The sequence below is a fragment of the Schistocerca piceifrons genome, chromosome 4 (genome assembly GCF_021461385.2).
Source record: "Schistocerca piceifrons isolate TAMUIC-IGC-003096 chromosome 4, iqSchPice1.1, whole genome shotgun sequence".
In the NCBI taxonomy this organism is placed as follows: Eukaryota; Metazoa; Arthropoda; class Insecta; order Orthoptera; family Acrididae; genus Schistocerca; species Schistocerca piceifrons.
The window spans coordinates 761,449,480-761,468,984 of NC_060141.1; the positions used below are offsets into that span (position 1 = coordinate 761,449,480).

The 19,505-nt window shown below is 38.2% G+C and overlaps 1 protein-coding gene across 3 annotated transcripts in view; it reads right to left on the reverse strand.

Annotated features, from left to right (window-relative positions):
* Positions 1-15,259: 15,259 nt before the first annotated feature.
* Positions 15,260-19,505, reverse strand: part of LOC124795378 (uncharacterized protein F13E9.13, mitochondrial) — a 55,171-nt gene continuing 50,925 nt past the window's right edge. For 2 of the 3 annotated variants that reach the window (XM_047259387.1, XM_047259389.1), the window contains exon 7: positions 15,260-15,615. In XM_047259387.1, the coding sequence (XP_047115343.1) occupies positions 15,549-15,615 (67 nt within the window). In that variant the 3' untranslated portion in view covers positions 15,260-15,548. Of the gene's footprint in view, positions 15,616-16,943; positions 17,010-19,505 lie in introns of those variants that run through there. The other variant, XM_047259388.1, reaches the window with a different exon arrangement.

A 19,505-nucleotide genomic window follows, 5' to 3' on the forward strand; every position in this document is an offset into this window, starting at 1 on the left:
TCTTTGCACTTCTACGAAAGTGATTTTGCTTTTGCAGGAGAGGCAGCCAGCAAATAGCCAGTGTAGCAGTTATGTATTGTCACACTTAGCATTCACATTTGTGCCTTTTGTTGGTTCAGTTAGTCTACACAGAATGTATCGAATGGAAAATTGAGGATGGAGAGTAACAATATTATGAAAAGAATAGCTGCTAGTCATCATAAAGTGGAGATGCTGAGTCTCAGATAGGCAAAACAAAAAGACTGTCAGAAAGTGAGCTTATGGCCTATAAGGCTGCTGAGGCCAGCTAGAAACTGTGGTCGTGTGTGTGTGTGTGTGTGTGTGTGTGTGTGTGTGTGTGTGTTTTCAATGAAGGCCTTGTTGACTAAAAGCTCACTTTCTGAAAGTCTTTCACTGTGCTTATCTGCGACTCAGCTTCTCTGCTGTACAGTGAATAGCAACTATCCTTTTCATAATATTGCAACAATATTGAATGGCTTATTATAAACACAGAATGGTCCTGGCTGTCTACCACAATTCACTTCCAACAAACCAGTGTAGAATGACTTAGCATTGCACATAGCTAATATTTTTATGCCATGTTTAGCTGGTTTGTTGGGAATGTATTGTATGAAGCTGCAACAACTTCTGAATGCTTCTAGTAACAAATTCTCCAAGGTTGTAACTATTCATACAGTTTTTCACAAATGCACCCAGAAAGCTCCTAATATTTACTAACATATCCATTTTATGTTGCATGCCCCTAGTTTCTGTATAATCAACTCCACTACATGTGGCAAGCAAATAAAATTTCTGGTAACTCTTGGGGTATCTCAAAACAATCATTCTTGTTCCGTCATTTGACCAAAGGCCCAGTGCATTTGTGTGGTTTCCACCTTGGAGGCCAATGAAATAGAATGCCTAATACTGCGCAAGTTAGAGTTTGATCTGTCAACTTAGCATCCATATCTGTAGAATAACTTTTTTTTACCATTTTTGGTGAATGTAAACATTTGAAAATGCACAGTTACAGCTATTCTATCAGTACTAATGATTTTATGGGACAGTTCTATTTCCTCTAAAATGCTGCATGCTACCATGTTAGTGCCTGAAAAGATCTTGATAGCACTTTTTGCTCTTGCATGTGATGTCATTTCATCATATCATTTTTCGTTCATTTTGTTTGTTCCTACCAATAAATACATAATCTTCAGTATCAAAGGAAGGTAATCTTTCATCACATTCAATTTCAGTGACTATTGTGATCAGTCGGTTATATTACTTCATCCTCTCCACCAGAAAACAAATCATCAATATTGTGCAATTTCTGCAAGCACCTCTGAAAGTGTCGGCTCCGATTCCTTACCTGTAAGTACTTTTAATAAAAATGGACATCTCTAAAATGTACCACGTTTTAGTACACTGCTTCATGTAGATGTACAAGACATAACATTGTCATTTAATTGGATAGATAAAAAAATCTACTCACCAAGCGGACATAAAAGACTGTTGTAACAGACAAGCCTTTTGAGCCAGTGGCTCCTTCTTCATGCAGAAGGGTTGAAGGGGATGGAAGAAGGGTGAAGGAAGGGGACTGGAGAGGTCTAGGAAAAGGGGTAGATTTCGGCAAAGTCACCCAGAACCGTGGGTCAGGAGAGACTTAGTATGCAGCATGAGAAGGAAGGACATAACATTGGCAGTTTGAATAGTACTTACATTACCATGCACTTGGCGTGTACGATAAACTGATGCTGCAGTTCCAGGATTAACTTAACGTTGCCACTAAACATAAGTTAAATAACGGCTGGAAAGGCATCAACAAATAGATGGCTATAAGGCTTGGCATTTTTCTGGTACAGAGCAAAAGATGGCTCTGCTGTTTAAAATACACAAGTGCACCTGCTTTGTTGTTCAAGAAGCTCCTGCCTGGTCATTACCACATAACTGATGCTGACATTTGGGAGGCTGTTGTTAAATGACTCCTAGGCCTTGATTTTGTTTATACCACATGCAACATACTGGCTTACCTGTCAAACAAATGCTTAAACAACAGTATTGTATAATGGGAAAAGTAATATACATCAGTGTCTTTCTGACTTTGTGTAAATCTTCAATTTCTTGAATACATCTCTCCTTGAAAGGGACTTGCTAACTTATTTTTTAATCCCCCTCATACTTACGTGACGAGGCACACAGTGTATGTGATATGTACCAATGCTGAACACTTCATGGTATCTCAACCGTACCTCACAGTATAATAAGTAATTACATTCACAAAAGAAAATAGCACTTGCTCTTCTGGAGAGTTCTGCTTGTCAGTCGAGTTAAGCACACTTGGAAATCAAAAAATTGGGGAACTTTATACCCTGCCACACCTGCTCATGGTTTACAGATGAAGTTCATTCCTACGTGTGCTAAGATAGCTGAATGTACTGAAGTTTCTTTATAATATTCTGCTTTCTGCTATTGGATTATATTATAATATATGGATCTTTCAGCCCTAAGATGAATTGCCTGTCTGAATCCAAACTTGAAGAAACTGTAGAACAGTGTACCAGCAATAAATGATTAAGTTCACAAGAATATGACACACACTTTGGCCCAGCAGTATCATTTGTTATGTAACAAGAAATGACCGGATTATGCCAAGCTTATTTGGTGAAAAGCCAACATAGTGAGCAATGAAAACCAGAGTGCTGATAGGTGTCATTCGCCTCAGAGCACACAGTATCAGCAGGAAAGTGAAAGGAGAATGGTGATTGATCACCAGGAATGTAATTTGTCAGGGTGTGACATTTTTGTTTCTAGTCAGCTCACTAATATGACAATGATGCACATCTGGAACATTGTTGCTTCTCAGCAACGTGCTACTATGACAATAATGCGCATGTGGAACCAGCAGATAGAAGATGGTCATTCATGAGGATGAGTAAGTTCTGGACCACACAAATTGACCATAGCAAGGGACAAGTGTTTAGTAGTGAAGCACTGCATCAGGTGTGGACTTAACTGTGTGACTACTTGAACCCACCTGCATCTGGCATGGTGGCACACATGCTCGTGTTTGGTTTTTAAGTGTACAGAAACCATGAGTTCCTCAGACAGTGATGAAGACACCACCCATATGGTGACATGGTGCATCAAAATCTAGCCCCACTCCAGCCTGTCTAAAAGGACAACAGTTTACATTTTGGAAACTACATTGGTTGGCCACAATCTGGAGCATGTGTTGTTGCACAGAGTGACAAAAAAAGAGTAAAGTGTGATGCTGTATCATCATGTGATCTCAATTCCCACATACTGAGGGTAATTTAAACTGACAGATGCATCATGGATGTTTTAGAGTCCAATACATTATGCCTCCTTCAAGCAATTCCACTTATCAGAAATCAGTAAGACAATGCGATGGACAATTTAAAGTTATCCCAAGAGACTGACGGGTGCTATTACTTTCCTGGTCATCACATTTGCCCGATGAGTTGCCCATCGATCATGTCTGGAATATGGTTAACTACCAAGATGGTTATCACAGTCCTCCAACAAAAACTGTTGACACTTACAAGCAAACCCTTGAGTGAGAGGTCACAAGTTCAGTTTTTAATAAGGTTCATTTGTAAGTGTTGTGTTGACAATTATGACAGGAAAAATATTAGTTGTAATGATTCACCCTGTGTAGTGTGAACGCAACAGAAAATAAGTGTCCAGGGGGTGCAGAGATCAACCTCCCATGAGATGTATGTATTACACTGCACAAAACTGACATCATTGACATTCAAGAAATGTTCAAAACAAACTATTGACTTACGCCATGAACACCAAATGAAAAATTTCACGCCACAGTGATCACAAAGGTTTGCATCAATAAGATCAAAAATGAACTCCTTGGGAGATACAAACTGTGCAGGTCATTCCACTAGGTATCCAAACTTAAAGAACGCATACAGAATCATATTGGTACAACATGGTGTTGAGAACTGATGGAATGTGATGGCATGCAACTGAATCCCAAACTGTTTGTCATGAGCATATCGTGAAACTGGCTATCCTTTAAGGCATAGCTGCAGATAGTGTGATAATATGTTTTATAGGCATGAAAAAAAAAAATCCGGAGTTTTAATTTGTCCAGTGCTTCCAAGTGGTATGAATTGCTTTGTCACACACTTACCAGGTGGGATAGTTTGCTCTAAAGGAGCATGATTGTTATAAGCAGATCAGGAATCTGAAGTTATTCAACCATTCACTCCTTTCCTTGAAATCACTGTAACCTCTGTTGCAATTTGATGTGCATAACATAGTGGGTCACTGTCATACACATCCTGCAAATTGTATCGAGCATCTTTGAAATGCACAAACACCAGTTTTTGTAACAAGTGTGTCTTGTCCTCCCTTGAATATCTGTAGATTTTGTGATGCACTGCACAGTCACATTGCTGTGCACTTATTTGAACTATGTTCATAATTGTTTTTTTATTATACTGCAGATGATCTTCCATGTACCCCCTCCTTGGTCAAAGATTGTCCTTTACTACATTTCACTGGAGATGGGATTTGTGGCTCTCTGTCTGAAAAGGATGATGAACTACATGGCTCGACACCTGTTTCAGTATCACTGTCACTTGTCAAGCACGTATCTTCGTCATTGTACTCCTCATGTACATTGCCCACACAGTTGAGTGTATACGACACCACACATTCCCCTGACACATGTTGCAGAAATGCTAATGTTTCATATGCCACTTTTTCCTCTCTCTGTGAAATTTCTTGGGTTCATTTCTGACAAAATGTCAGCCTTGGCAGCTGTTGTTTTAGATATAACACAATGTTTGCTCTGTTTACTGTTGCCACTGCACTGCTCAGTATCAAGATCGGTAGCGCAATATCACTGGTGTGAGATACCCATCAACTAAGCAGTTCTACTACGTTCTGTAGCCTCATGCTGTACTCACTACTGGATACCTCCAGTCCCACCCCCTGTAGCCATTATCAGCCAGTACTGTGACTGTGTGGTTGACAACATATGGGGTGTCAAATGCTGTGAACATCATTGGCCTTTTGTGACCTCACACTCAAGGGATTCCTTGTTAGTGGGCTTTTATACAAAGCTTGTGGAGGAATGTCCTAGGCACATGCGTAGGCCCTCTTGGATGCCATGACATAATATTCAGGTGATACCATTGGAACATTTTGAACTCTAAAAGTAGGAGGCCATATACATTTACGTAGTCCTAAACTTGAACTCGCACTGCCAGTAACGTGATGTTGAGCTAAACTGTGGCTTGTGAATAGACAATGAAATTCATATTTCGCACACACACACATTGCAGTTATAGTTGGACTCATTAAAAATGGAAGTGACAGTGTATTGAAAGATTCCTAGGCTGACATATCAGAAACAGGACGGAATGAAAGGAACAGAACTGAGACTGAAGGTAGCCCACTAACATTTATATCCAATTTGGGCATGGTGTGAACTACAGACAGTTTTGAAAGACCTGATGATCCTACAGTAGACAAAAAGTAATGTTGCTCTTCTGATGATCATAGTACATCCACTACTGTTGCTCTGCATCTACCATTATCTCAAAACCACTTTGAAGTACATGACATAGGGTACTCCCTATTGTATAACACGTTAGAGTTTATTTTTTTATATGTGTATTGTAATTACATAATATAATCCTTCGCTGTTCCTATGGTAGTAGTACATAGAGGGCTGTAGGATATTTCTATATTTCTCACTTGGTATTGGTTCTTGAATATTTGTTAGCAGGCTTGCACAGTATAGTTGGCATCTATTAGCAAGTGCCTGCCAGTTCTGATTTTTCAGCCTCTCTGTGATGATCTCCCACGAGTCAAATAAATATGTGCCATTCATGCTGCCCTTTTTTGTGGGTGTTCAAAATCTGTTGTTCATCCTACTTGGTACGGTTCTGCAATCTACTTGAAGCCAGTTCCATTGTGTAATCAAATGCATTCATGTAAGTGATTGCTGTACTCACACACGGGGAAACTGATGAAGGGGGCCAGTTCTATCCAAATTTGGCCCAATACAACGAATCCAGAACAAGTAGTCAACACTCAGGTGGACGTTCCGTTACTTTATAGTCAAATTAGTTTTAAAGACCCTCTACCTAATAATATATGCAGTAGTAATTTCGTTATGCACTTGAACATAAGAGGTCTGTCTGAAGGAATGATCAGGAAGCTTTATGATATAGAAATTTTGCTAGAAAGTGTGAAACAATCTGTGAAAGTAATATGCCTTAATGAACATTGGCTAAAATCTGAAAATATCAATCTCCTAAATAAACTTACAGGTTATAAACTGGCTACCAGCTTTTGTAGGACCAATGGGTATGGAGGCTCTTGCATATTAGTTCATTCCACAGTAGACTATGATATCAAACAGAATTTTAGCCATCTGAATGAAGAAGGCACATTTGAAAGTTGTTGTATAGAACTTAAAGAGTATAACACACTAATTATCAGCATATATCGCACCCCTGGGTACCATATAAGCTCTGTATTTTTAGATAAGTTTGATACATTGCTACATAAATTAAAATGTGAGAAACTGTACAAGAAAGTGGTTATATGTGCTGACTTCAACATAGATGTAAGGACTGATGACAAATTTTCTTCACACTTAAAGAACCTGGTAGCCACAAATGGGCTAAATCTCAATTTCGATCAGTATACAAGAATTACAGCAAGCTCTGCAACATGTATTGACAATATTGTAAGTAGTTATAATTATTATGTAAAAGAAAAATTTCTTCTAGATTTAGGAGTATCAGACCATAAAGCACTATTTGTATCACAACCGAAGCAAAATTCAGTCTGCACAACAAAAAGATGTAGGAATTTCAGTCAAGAAAATGTGGAAGTATTTTGCAAAAAACTAAGCCAAACCAAGTGGACAGTCAGCAAACACACTTCCACAAGTGACAATTACAATAACTTTTTAACTGAATTCTTGGGTATATTCAATGAATGCTTCCCTTTTGTAACAGTGAGGACCAGGTCCCAAAAAAGTAGATCCTGGGTAACAAAAGGAATTAGAGTGTCTAGTGCTACTAAGAGGAAACTGCATATGGAGGCAAAAGTAAATCGAAGCCCTCAATTTCTTAAGTATGTAAGCACATACAAAAAATCATTTGACAAAATAGTTAAACTAGCAAAACGTACTGCAAATAACGACTTCATTTCAAATGCAAAAAACAAATCAAAAGCTGTTTGGTCTGTTATAAGAAGTGAAGTTGGCAGTGAGGCAGAGAGAAAATGCCCTTCTAAAATAGTGATAAATGGTAGAGCTGTTACAGAACCCAGTGCCATTTGTGAATCATTCAATGACTTTTTCATAAACTGTAACAAATTTGGTGACTGTTCACCACCAAATACAAAGCCCAATATGACAGATAGCAATTGCACATGTTTTAAGTTTTCTCATGTTTCCATCTCAGATGTCATCAAAATCATAATGTCCCTAAAAAATTCAAAATCTGCGGGGTGGGATGAGGTCCCCACTGAAATAATAAAAATAGTCCGTCACAGTATTGCATATCCACTCTCTTTCATAATCAACCAATCATTTGATGAGGGATGTTTTCCAGATCGATTAAAATATGCAGAAGTTCGGCCCATACACAAAAAAGGCAAACAAGATGAATTGGGCAACTATAGGCCAATCTCACTGTTACCAATTTTCTCAAAAATATTTGAAAGAGCTGCATGTGATCAGATTGAAAATCACAATTCATCTAACAGCATTATCTTAGGCAATCAATATGGTTTCAGAAAAGGCCGCAGCACAATCCATGCAATAAATGAATTAGTCACAAAAGTCAGCAGATGTCTTGATGATAGAATGTGTGTGTCAGGCATCATTTGTGACCTGTCCAAAGCCTTCGACACAGTAAATCATGACCTGCTTCTCCAAAAATTGGCACGCTATGGTTTTCAAGGCAAATCTCTTAGCTGGATGTCATCGTACTTGGCAAACAGAAAACAAAGAGTACTTATTAACATCAACGGCAAGAAATTTCTCTCTGGCTGGAAAAACACTCAATTAGGTGTTCCACAAGGCTCAAGATTAGGGCCACTGCTTTTTCTATATTATATTAATGATATGTCATGTCAGGTCCAGTCTGATACTATCCTCTATGCAGATGACTCAACAGCTGTAGTCTGTTGTAAAAATGAGGTAGACCTAATTCGTCATATTGAACAAACACTTGGGGAAGTGGAGGCATGGGTCAAAAACAATAACTTGACATTAAATATTACAAAAACAGAAATTGTTCATTTTACCACAAAACAATCTGCACAGTCTATAAGTGAAATAAGGTATATGGACAAAAAATTAGAGACTGCAGACTGTGTCAAATTCCTTGGCGTGTTAGTCAATAAAAACCTGTTATGGAGTTGCCACGTGGACAACATACTGGGTCGACTAAATAGCCTTGTATATATTATGAATATCTTGTATAGTATTACTGATTTAGCTGTAAGAAAAACTGTATATAATGCATATTTTGTTTCAGTCATTAGGTATAGTATAATTTTCTGGGGGTCTGAAAAAACAAATTTACTTAGAGCTTTTAGATTACAAAAAAGAATCATCCGAGCAATGGTGGGAGCAAACCCAAAGCAACACTGCAAACCTTTATTTGTAAAACTGGATCTAATGAGCATTCAAGCATATACATCTATGAAACTCTCACTTTCACGAAAAGAAACCCACAACTTTTTGAGGGCAACTTCTTCTTGCATCAATATGATACAAGACATAGAACGAGCTACATGTTACCTACCCTCCGTTTAAAATCATATGAAAAAACCCCATACTATATGGGCATGAAATTTGTAACTAAAATATGGAAAGATATGGATGACCCAAATATAAAAGGCACCAAAAGAGACCTGGAAAAATATCTGAAAGATAAATGTTACTATAGTGTAGAAGATTTCATGAATGGTAACAATGCATTATAATTGTAATTAAAATACCTCTTTGAAGATGTTACACCATGTATATTATTAGTTTATTGTCTATTTTTAGTATTGTTATATATAGTGTAAAAACTGACAAGTCACCTATGTCACAATCTTTGATTGTATAAGGCATGTTATGTGATAGTAAAAATTGAATTGAACTAATTCCAAAATTTATCTTCTTCTTTGCTCAAACAGTTATACAAATGATGGGTATCACTGACACACTTCTTGATTTTTGTGCATCCATTCATGGATGCCCTGGATCCTGAAAGCACAGTTGTTTTAGGGAAAGCTATTTTACTGACTCAAGTAAAACATTTCTCCAAGGTTGTTCTAAAATACTTTGCTGATATAAAACCATGCCTCATCTAGTTCATCAGTCATCTGACTAATTCATTGTGTAGGAACTTGGAGTTGTTACAGTCTTTGATGTCCTACTCAATGTGGCACTTCCACCTTCATCTTCATCCTCACAATGTGTGGGTCTCTCTCATACTGGGGCATGTGTGACCTGCCATTCCCTTTTACCCTTCCCCAACCCCCTCTCTCTCTCTTCCCCAAGGAAGAAATTACTAGTACCGGAAGCAACGATAGCATGTGTACTTTTACATGGGTCTGTCAACAGTACTAAAATTTTGCCTCCTTGAGGCAAGGACAGGCCAGCAATTCTGTCTCATAAGTTTATAGTTGTCTTGGGTGAGTTTTCCTTTTGATAAAATATGATCGCCCACTTTTTTTCTTCAAAAAAAAAAGGAGGGGGGGGGGGGGGGGGGGGAGCAAATCGGATGTGAATGAGGTCAACAATAACTGCAAACTGCATCAATCATGTTGGTGACATGTTTCTGTTCAGGTAAGGTATGTGGAGTTTTCTCCTCAGAAAAATTCACAGACATTGAAGTTAAAGTGACAGTTAATCTAAAACTAATTTACGCGCACCACATTATGCATGATCTCCAATTTCACTAGTATTTTGCTACAGCACTACCTCACCATGTCACTTATTAATTGAAGATGCACTTTGTGGAAATTCATGAAGTGCTTTTGTGACTCCAGAAATGAGATGATAACATCCATGCAAGGATGTGTTTGGTGGTGCTGTCTATGATTCCATTATACCAAACTAAAACAAATAAACTGAAAATGTTTCAAACACTTACCTCCTACAGTTGCTCTAACGATATTTGTTTTCAATCAGTGTGTAAACGAGGTGCACTGCCTGTCAAAGGGGAGCATTATTGCCAGAGTATTCCTAACACATTTACAGTAGTAGTAGTAGTATTATGTCTAGATTATCATCTTTTGTCAGCAGTAACACCAATGCAAAAGTGGGTTTCATCCAACAGAATCACTCTCACTTTCCACACACTGCTTGATCAGCCACTGTCCTGAGTCGATCGATGTTGGAACCAAGAAGATTGACTATTTGAGTTGGGGAGTACTGATCAAGTCTATGAGACTGAGGAATATCATGAGGCTTTCAGAAAAATACCATCCACATATGTGCAAAAAGTATTGTACAAACAGCTTACCAGTTTGTGCATCAAAGTTGCTGGCAAGAAATACACAGAAGAATGGAAAAGGTAATTGAGGATCTAGAAATTGAAAATCCAGGATGGAATGTAACAATATTATGAAAAGGAAAGTTGCTACTCACCATATAGTGGAGAGGCAGAGACACAGACAGGCACAACAAAAATACTATCACAATTAAAGCTTTCAGCTATTAAGCCCTGTATCAACAATAGACGTAGACACATGTGCAAACACAACTCACAGACACGACCGCAGTCTCAGGCAACTGAAACCACACTGCAAGCAGCAGCACCAGTGCCTGATGAGAGTGGCGACTGGGTGGGGGTAAGGAGGAGGCTGGGGCTGGGAGGGGCAGTAGTAGTATGGTGGAGGTGGCGGACAGTGAAGTACCGCAGGTTAGATGGAGGGCAGGGGAGGTTTGGGGGGGGGGAGGAGGGGGAGTAGCTGAAAGGAGAGAAGTATGGGTTGGACGGAGGAATGATGGCTGTGTAGTGCTGGAATGGGAACAGGGAATGGTCTAGATGGGTGAGGACGGTGACTAATGAAGGTTGAGGCTAGGAGGGTTACGGGAACACAGGATCTATTGCAGGGAAAGTTCCCACCTGCGCCATTCAGAAAAGCTGGTGGTGGTGGGAAGAATCCATTTGGCACAGGCTGTGAAGCAGTCATTGAAATGAAGGATGTCATGTTTGTCTCTGTGCTCAGCAACAGGGTGGTCCACTTGTATCTTGGCCAACTTGGACAAACTTTAAAAAAATCTGTAACATTTATTTTCTAGTATATTATAGCATATTACTATGTTAATGTAAACTACGCGAGTGAGTGAAGAGGTATACAGAAATTATTGCGCCTCTCACTCAGTTTCAGCCCCTAGCTGGGTATTGTGGTCTCAGTCTTTAACCGTTGGAGCCAGTGTGTGTTGCATTGAGCAGTGAGATAATCAGATGGAGGATGTGTACCTCGGGCACAGAGCACAGAATTCAGGGACAGAATTCCCAGAATTATTCTTCAGCAGTTCTCCACGATGATCAGGGGTTAGTGCCAAAGATGACTCAGAGAGCACATTTCGCTTCAGGTCTTGTCACACTGCTCCTATGAGATCTGCACAGTCACTGTCCATGCTGGCAGTGTTGCATCCTTACAATGGGAAGTGATCGAATTTCCTGCTGCTGTCAGACATTGTTCAACTCAGAGTTTCACATTGTGTGTCTTGCTGTGATGTATGCTTGCAGTTCCTCTTGTGAATGAAAATCTGCAAAATGTCACAAAACTTCATGTGAAGGATCATAGCATTTCGTACATTGGCATTACTTGAACAACACCTGTAGCATTCAGTATCGTGATTTGTGTTCCTACAATGAAGAATGTGTGCTCTGGGGTTTACAATGTCACTGCAGCTATCACCTTTACATTAAACCTATGTAAGTATGGGGTAGGATCCATGCTCAGAGATGAAGTGGACAAGACCTTAATTGTCTCATTCTACCTCACTCTTTTACGCAGAATTGAATGCATCCTATTGCCAGTAAATGTATTTGCCCAAATATGTTGTCTTTGTCTACCAATCTTTGTATTGTATCTCTGCAGTCTAGTACCTCTCTAGTTATTGTTCTACTTTTCTTCATGTTCCTTCTTAGTAGACAGTAAATGGATCCTCTCCTTTGAATCTGCAGGCCCATGGTCTTTATCTTCAGGATTTCTAGCAGGGACTTTCCCGGTGTAGTCCAGATGCACCTGTGAGATGTAAAAGTATTCCCCTCTGCATTCTTCTCAGAATTTTCACCATCTCTCTTGGCCTTGGTTTATGTGGCCAGAAATTAGTTCCCAATGAAACTACAGCTGTCAAGGATAAACTCATGATCTGACTCACTATGAGGGATGGTAGTCTGTACTGAACAGTGCCAATACTTGCAATTTTGTGCATAATTTTCATTGCTACACAATTTTTATGTGATCTTTAGAAGTCTGACTCATGTCTAGATGGGGATGCAAACAGAAATAAAGATACATCTGCTGCCTTTTGTTTGTTGTTTAGTGTTATGATCAGATTACATGTCTTAGGCAATCTACTCTTCAGGAGTATGTAAATAACTTTTTGGTGTTCATATTGGACTGTCATTGGGAAACTGCGACTGTTTATGATGTAAAAGACAAATTAAATAATCATTTGCGTCAGTCTCTTTTATTTTCTCGCCCAACACATTTTGCGGCTTGCACCAGCCATCTTCAGGATTAGCAGATTATATTACATGTTTGTTTGCTGTATGTAGCCAGTTGTCCGTTTTGAGTTTCATTTCGCTACAAATAAGGTATAATTAGCACTTATTAATGGCATGGGAATTAGAAATTTTAAACAATAATAAAGCTGCTTACAAGATGTTCCAACAGAAAGAACCATGCAGGTCATCACAAATGTAAGTTATCATCTTTAAATGTCACAAAAACATGAAACAACAGCATATACACTCCAGAATACACTGAGTCACAGACAGGCACAACCCCACTGTTGATTCCACCCTGCACTCATAGACAAACAAAAATAATAACAACACACAGACAGAAAAACACACTATGGCAGTACACATTCCCTGCACAGAAAATTGCTAATGTAAGAGTTATTTTTCCACCAGCAGTAAATTATATATTAGAGTGCTACACAACATAAAATCCAGCAAAGAGAAATTTTCCAGCTCAGTCATCTGAAAGAATATGTGCAACGAATGCGCAGTACAGTATGTGGGTCAGACTACAGGGAGCTTCCAATGTAGATTTAAGGAGCATTTGGGTACAACACCACAATAAATCTGTGATAGCTACCCATAGTAATGACACAGGACATGCTTTTGGCAATACAGATAATACTGTAATAATACTTCAACAAAACAAAGGTCCCAAACAGTACTGTATCTGGATGAAAAATTGGAATTTTTTATTTACAACAGGAAACAGGGTAGAACATATCAGTGATAAAGCTGAGACAGTGGCAATGGACTTTTTTAGAGACTTCTCAAGCATTCTACACAATGCACAGTAATTTTTACTATCATCTGTTTTTGAGTGACCTAAATCGTGAAAACCCACTCTCAAATCACCAAACCGATACATTAACAGATAAATATTCTAAAATATTGATTAATAAGTCTTTTTTAATTTTATGTTCTTACTTGTAGGAAAATGAATCTCACAACAGATGACTAGCTACATCCAGCAAACAAAAATGTTATGTAATCCACTGATCCACTTGAAGATGAGAGTGTAATCCCCTGAAACCTCTCACAGGGAGAAACAAAAGTGACTGACACAGATAACTGCTTAATTTAGCTAGTATGTAAGTTTTTTCATTTACTGGAAATTGCAGCTTGTTGTGTAAGCATCATTTCTTTTCCATCTGTGCTGTGAAAACTCCTAAAACAATAATTGACAGGTCATCTGTATATGCCGCAATGCCAGTAAATTCTTGATTTGTTTTAAGCAGTTTAAGAAGGAGCTATGTCACTATGTTCCAACAGGTAGGTAGTGATGTCTCTTTGTACTACTGCCTCGGTGTCCATTGTACTTTCCACTTTTGCAGTAATATAGCAGGCTCAAATAAGACATCTCTGGACTCTCAACTCACTGAGCCTGAAGAAAATGGAGAGTCACAACAAATGATTGTAAGCTCCCTGATATCTATCACTCCTATGGTGTAGTGAGACAATGCACTCTTGAGAAATTCTAGTGCCTGATTTATTGGATCTTTCATAGATCATCCCTTTCTCACTTGACGATGATGGGTACGAAACTGATCAAAACGTTGTGACAAGACAATGCCACTACTCAGCTGATCATCCAGGAAGAGTTCATCACTGGAAATGCTGAGAAAGCTTGCAATCACATTCATATTAGGTACTGTTCAGTCCATTAAGTTATCTGTTGGTAAGTAGTCTCATGCTAGGCACTAGAATTTCTCAAGAGTGCAATGCCTCACTACACCATAGGAGTGATGATAGATATCATGGAGCTTACAATCATTTGTTGTGGCTCTCATGCTAATAGGTTCTTTGCTTTTATGAGTATTACTGCGTCAGCAGTCTCCGTCCGTCAAACAATCTTCCCTGCATGAGACACTCATTCAAATGTGCTGTCATATATGATATTATTTTACTCTGCACTTCTTGCAACACCTCCACACTGTTCCTATCTGGGGCAGGAGCTTTGCTTCTCTTCAAAGACTGAATTGCATTCCTGACTTTCTCCTGTGCGAATGTTATTACGTTTGGTGACACGCTGTATTTTGTGTCCATCTGCCTTGTAAGTTCCCCCTGTTGTGCATTGTCCTCGATACTTACTACACACAGTCTAACAAAAGTTGCAAAGGACAATCTCACCATATAAAACTAAAGTAATTTCAGAAATCATCTGTTCCTGAAACACATCTTTGCCAATGGACATACGATATTGTTCGACAACACTAAAATCTTGACTACCATCTCAAATCACCTGAAACCAGTAATCACCCAGGCAGTGATATACAAGCCCTCAAGTTCAAGTACAGACAGCAGCTTCATGTTGAATGCAGCATGTAACAGAGGTCTGGAGATTGAACAGTTGCAGTTACGGTAATGCAAACGTCACAGTGGTGGTTCTGGCAGTCCTGTTTTAATGTTGACCATTGCCACAAGTAGGAAATGCCTACAGGAGTAGGAGGAGGTCTTATTTGGGCATAAATTGGCTACCTGATTTTTACATTTTGATGGTAAGACAGTAGTAATGATCTTTCAAAGCTTGTGTTTTAATTGTATTTGTATTATGTGTCAACCATTTTAAATTTCCATCTATGTTGCTTTCTGCTTGTCAGCCATTTTTATAGCACCAATTGATAAGAGAGTTTCCACTTATTAAATCTTTCCAAATTGATGTAAAAGCTCAGACAGACAGCTGTAAATCCTATGTCTACTAGGGTCAGTAGGTTTGGTCACATAAAAAAGGAACTTCAGTATTCACATGTAAATATAATGTTCAGTGATGATGAGACAGCTCTTTTTATAATAGTGTAGTCATCATTGGTACTGCTTTATTTTCTCCATGAATCTTTGCACTCGTTCTGGATCAACAGCATTCTGCCACCTGCAAAAAATTAAATTGTCAAAATGATTACAGTATGTTTAAAACTGTAGAGCTCATCTCATAACTCCAAGCATAAATGTTTCACATGTCAACACATTGCAACAAATCAGTCTCTACATATAAAAGAAATGTCCCGACTCACTGACTCGTCGTTGCCCAGCCCAAACTGCTAAGGATACAAACTTAAAATATGATGGTGTGAATCTAATACTTCAGGCATCATTTAAGAAGGGATTGTTCAAAATTCCACTCCAAAGGGGGTAAAAGGCCTTTTTTGAAGCATGTCTCTATTAAGGTAATTTGGAAGCTAGAGCTATGAAAATTGGTATTTGGTTTCTCAATCGCTAGAGAGTGACAGTTGTTTTTAAAATAAATCATTATTAAAAACTTAGTAAAGTATTTTTAAAACTACATTTAAGACAATTAGTATTTGACTTCTTGGTTGGAAAAAAAAGTATTTCAGAGATTTTGGAAATTCAACCCCTTGATGGAGTGAAAAGTTTTACAAAATTATTTCATTATGAAAGCATTTCCAGAACAAAACTATGAAATTTGTACTTGGCTTCTGCATTAGAAATAAAAAATACATGTTGCACTAGGGTTATATATATATATATATATATATATATATATATATAGCCCCTAAGGGGGTTAAAGAATGGATGACAATATTTCATTATATTAAAAAAATTTAAAGCTAATTCTATGAAAACTGGTATTTCACTTTTGATTAGATCTAAAGAAGTATGTTAGGGGATGAAAGTTTCTAAGGAAATATCAACACAAGAACGCATAAGGTGTAATTAACAAAAGCCTTGGACTTCAGCTACCAGAACTGCTATTTGGTCAGAAGAACATTTGGACAAGACTATGCTTCTATGGCCTTAATTAGCATGAAAAGTTTAGAAGGTATTGCAGTTTGTGAAAAAAATAAAAATTCAATTAAAGAAAAACAATAGAAATCTGTGCAGACCTTACAGTCTATGTAAGCAAAGTAACAGGCACTAAGCTACTATTTACATTCAAATTGCTAATGCTTCTATAACATTTGCAGTGCTACAGAAGTGATTTTAATATTAATAAAAAAGTATTTAAAATTCTTACAGAATAATTTGTCACAGTAGCACTTATTCTTGGGATAGTCCTTATTTTTCATTGTTTTCTACATTTGTAATCACAAATTGGGGAAATTAAGGGTCAAACATGGAGTATTTGCTTTGAAGCTGCTGTATTTGAGTTAGACTACAGTATCAATTGTCAATTAATATGTATTTTACCTGTACATCCATTTTAAGGAAGTGTAAAAGTCTGATCAATGAAAAGAGTTCTTTTTTCCCTTTGACAGTTCTATAATGTCTTTTCTGATGTTGTGAAACTCCATTCAGCCTTCTAAGCTATGAATAAAATAATAATGTAATAGTTTGGGGCAAATGTTCTGTTACAAAATGGGGGACGGAGTGGGGAGTTGAAATTGTAGAAACTCAATGCACTAATTGTAAATAGAAATCAAAACGATTATATAATGGAGTTTCCTTTATTTTAGGGCAAAAGAAGCCAGTCATAAGTAGAAACAACTGAATCACAAAGCAGAAATTTGTTGCCCAGTGTGATAAAGAATATTTTATTAATTATTGTCAGATGTATCTAAATTCTTATAATTTGAGGACAGTATTTCTGGGGCTCAAGATTCATATCCTGTAGCATCTCCCACTGGAGATTGTTTATCATTCTTGTGATGCTTGCTATTCAAAATTACTCCCAAGTTTGTAAAGATCCCAGACTCGGCAATATACGGGGTGATTATAATGAAAGTTAAACTTTCAAACTGATGTAGAAATAACACCACTGGTCAGAATGATGTCAAATTGTAACAAGATTATCAGAGGAGGAGGAAAACTTGTGCCAGAATAAAAATAAATAGTTACAAAAAGTAGCAATAGAGGGCGCTGTAAACATAATAATTTAATAGTGGTCGACTACAAATGACTCGTACAACAATGCCTAAGGTATAAACGAACTGTACTAATCAGTGTGCATGGGTGTACAGGTGTGATGCTGTTAGTTATGTAAGCCCATCCACCATGGCAAGGTCATATCACATTGGATGGGAAAAATCGGTTTTTAATTGGCTTGAGGCCAAAAACCACATAAAAAGCAACAATCATATCGGTTTTTAACTGTCCTGAGGCCAAAAACCGCATGAAAAGCACCAATCAAAATTAAATTGGATTATTAATTTCCGTGTGACTGGCACAAAACATGTTCAATATGCTGTCTACCGGTTTTCTGCAACAAGTTAACAAGTTGAAATCGAGAAACAGCATGTTCCACAACTGATTGAAGTGTTTCTGGGGTCACATTCAGAATGCATTGCACAATGTGTTTTCAATCGGAACACTGGACACAACATTTGTCAGATAGCCCCACACAGATTAAGATCAGGTGATCTGGATGGCACGACTGTACGGAAATGGCAGCTGTTGATTCTATCATTTCCAAAATGGCAGCTTCAGCAGCTGCTTAACTGGATTTGCAATGTGCGGGGTGTGCCATCTTGCATAAAAACAATCCCACTCGCACATCCAAGCTCTTGGAGGGTTGGAATAACGTGGTTGCACTCGTAGCTTACCAGTGACGATACAGATAACAGGACCAGAAGCACCTGTCTTGTCGAAAATATATGGCCCTATGATAAATGATGTCGTAAACCCACACCACGCAGTGACCTTTTCAGGATGAAGTGGTACTGGTTGATTTGCGTGTGGGTTTTCCGTTGATCATATTTGACAATTCTGTGTATTGACAAATCTTGTCAGATGGAAGTGGGCTTCGTCTGTCCATTAAATCTTCCATAGCCAATTATTGTCCAGTTCCATGCAAGCAAGAAATTCTAAAGCAAAGGTCTCTCTTGCTGGCAGCTTAACAGGAAGCAACACATGCGCATGTGTAATTTTCAATGGACAGCAAAGAAGCATGTTTTGTAGGATTTCATGCAACCTGCTCGCATGTATGTCCAATGTTTGGGCAATTCTCCATGCACTAAATGTTTGCACACCACCATTCGTCTCCTCCTGCATTGCTGCGGCCACTGCTTCCACTGACATTGAATCAGTTCGTTTCCCTTGCGCACCAATAGAACCCATCTTTCGAATTCCCAAATCATTTTCTCCAGACCCACAGCAGTCATCGGACCAACATCTTTTTTCAAACCCTTCAGCGTCTGGAACTTCTGCAGAGCGACATGTGCACAGTCATCGTACTTGTAATACAGCTTTACAAGCAGAGCATGATCGTGCATTGAGACAGTCATGGCAAATGTCGGAGATGCGAAAAGAGGAAAAGCCGTGTACCCAGCTTGTTTTAATTTACGTATTCTGACATATATAGCGCCATCTATTGATCAATTTTCACGCTATTTTTTTCTTCTGTCATACATTTTCCCCCTTCTCCAATAATATTCTGCTGCAATTTGACATCATTCTGAGCAGTGGTGTTATTTCTACATCGTCTTGAAAGTTTAACTTAATTGTATTCACCCTGTATATTGCAATGGTATGATTCATTTGGCCATTCCACCTTATATCACTCCGATTGGATCCCCTGGGTATTTGATGGTTTAGAATGATTGGTCGACAGTTGGTAATCTAACACTATCAATCTATCACCTCCCCATTACCCTCCTGTCACAAACCTCTATACTGTCATGTGATTGTAACTGCAACCAACAACACATACAGTGTTAAGAATTATTACAAACAGTAACAGACAGACAAGAAAATACAATTTTAGATGTTTAGTTATTATTGCACTATATATATATATATATATATATATATATATATATATAAAATAAAAAAAATGGCATTTTTACTCATGCATTGTTGATCTAG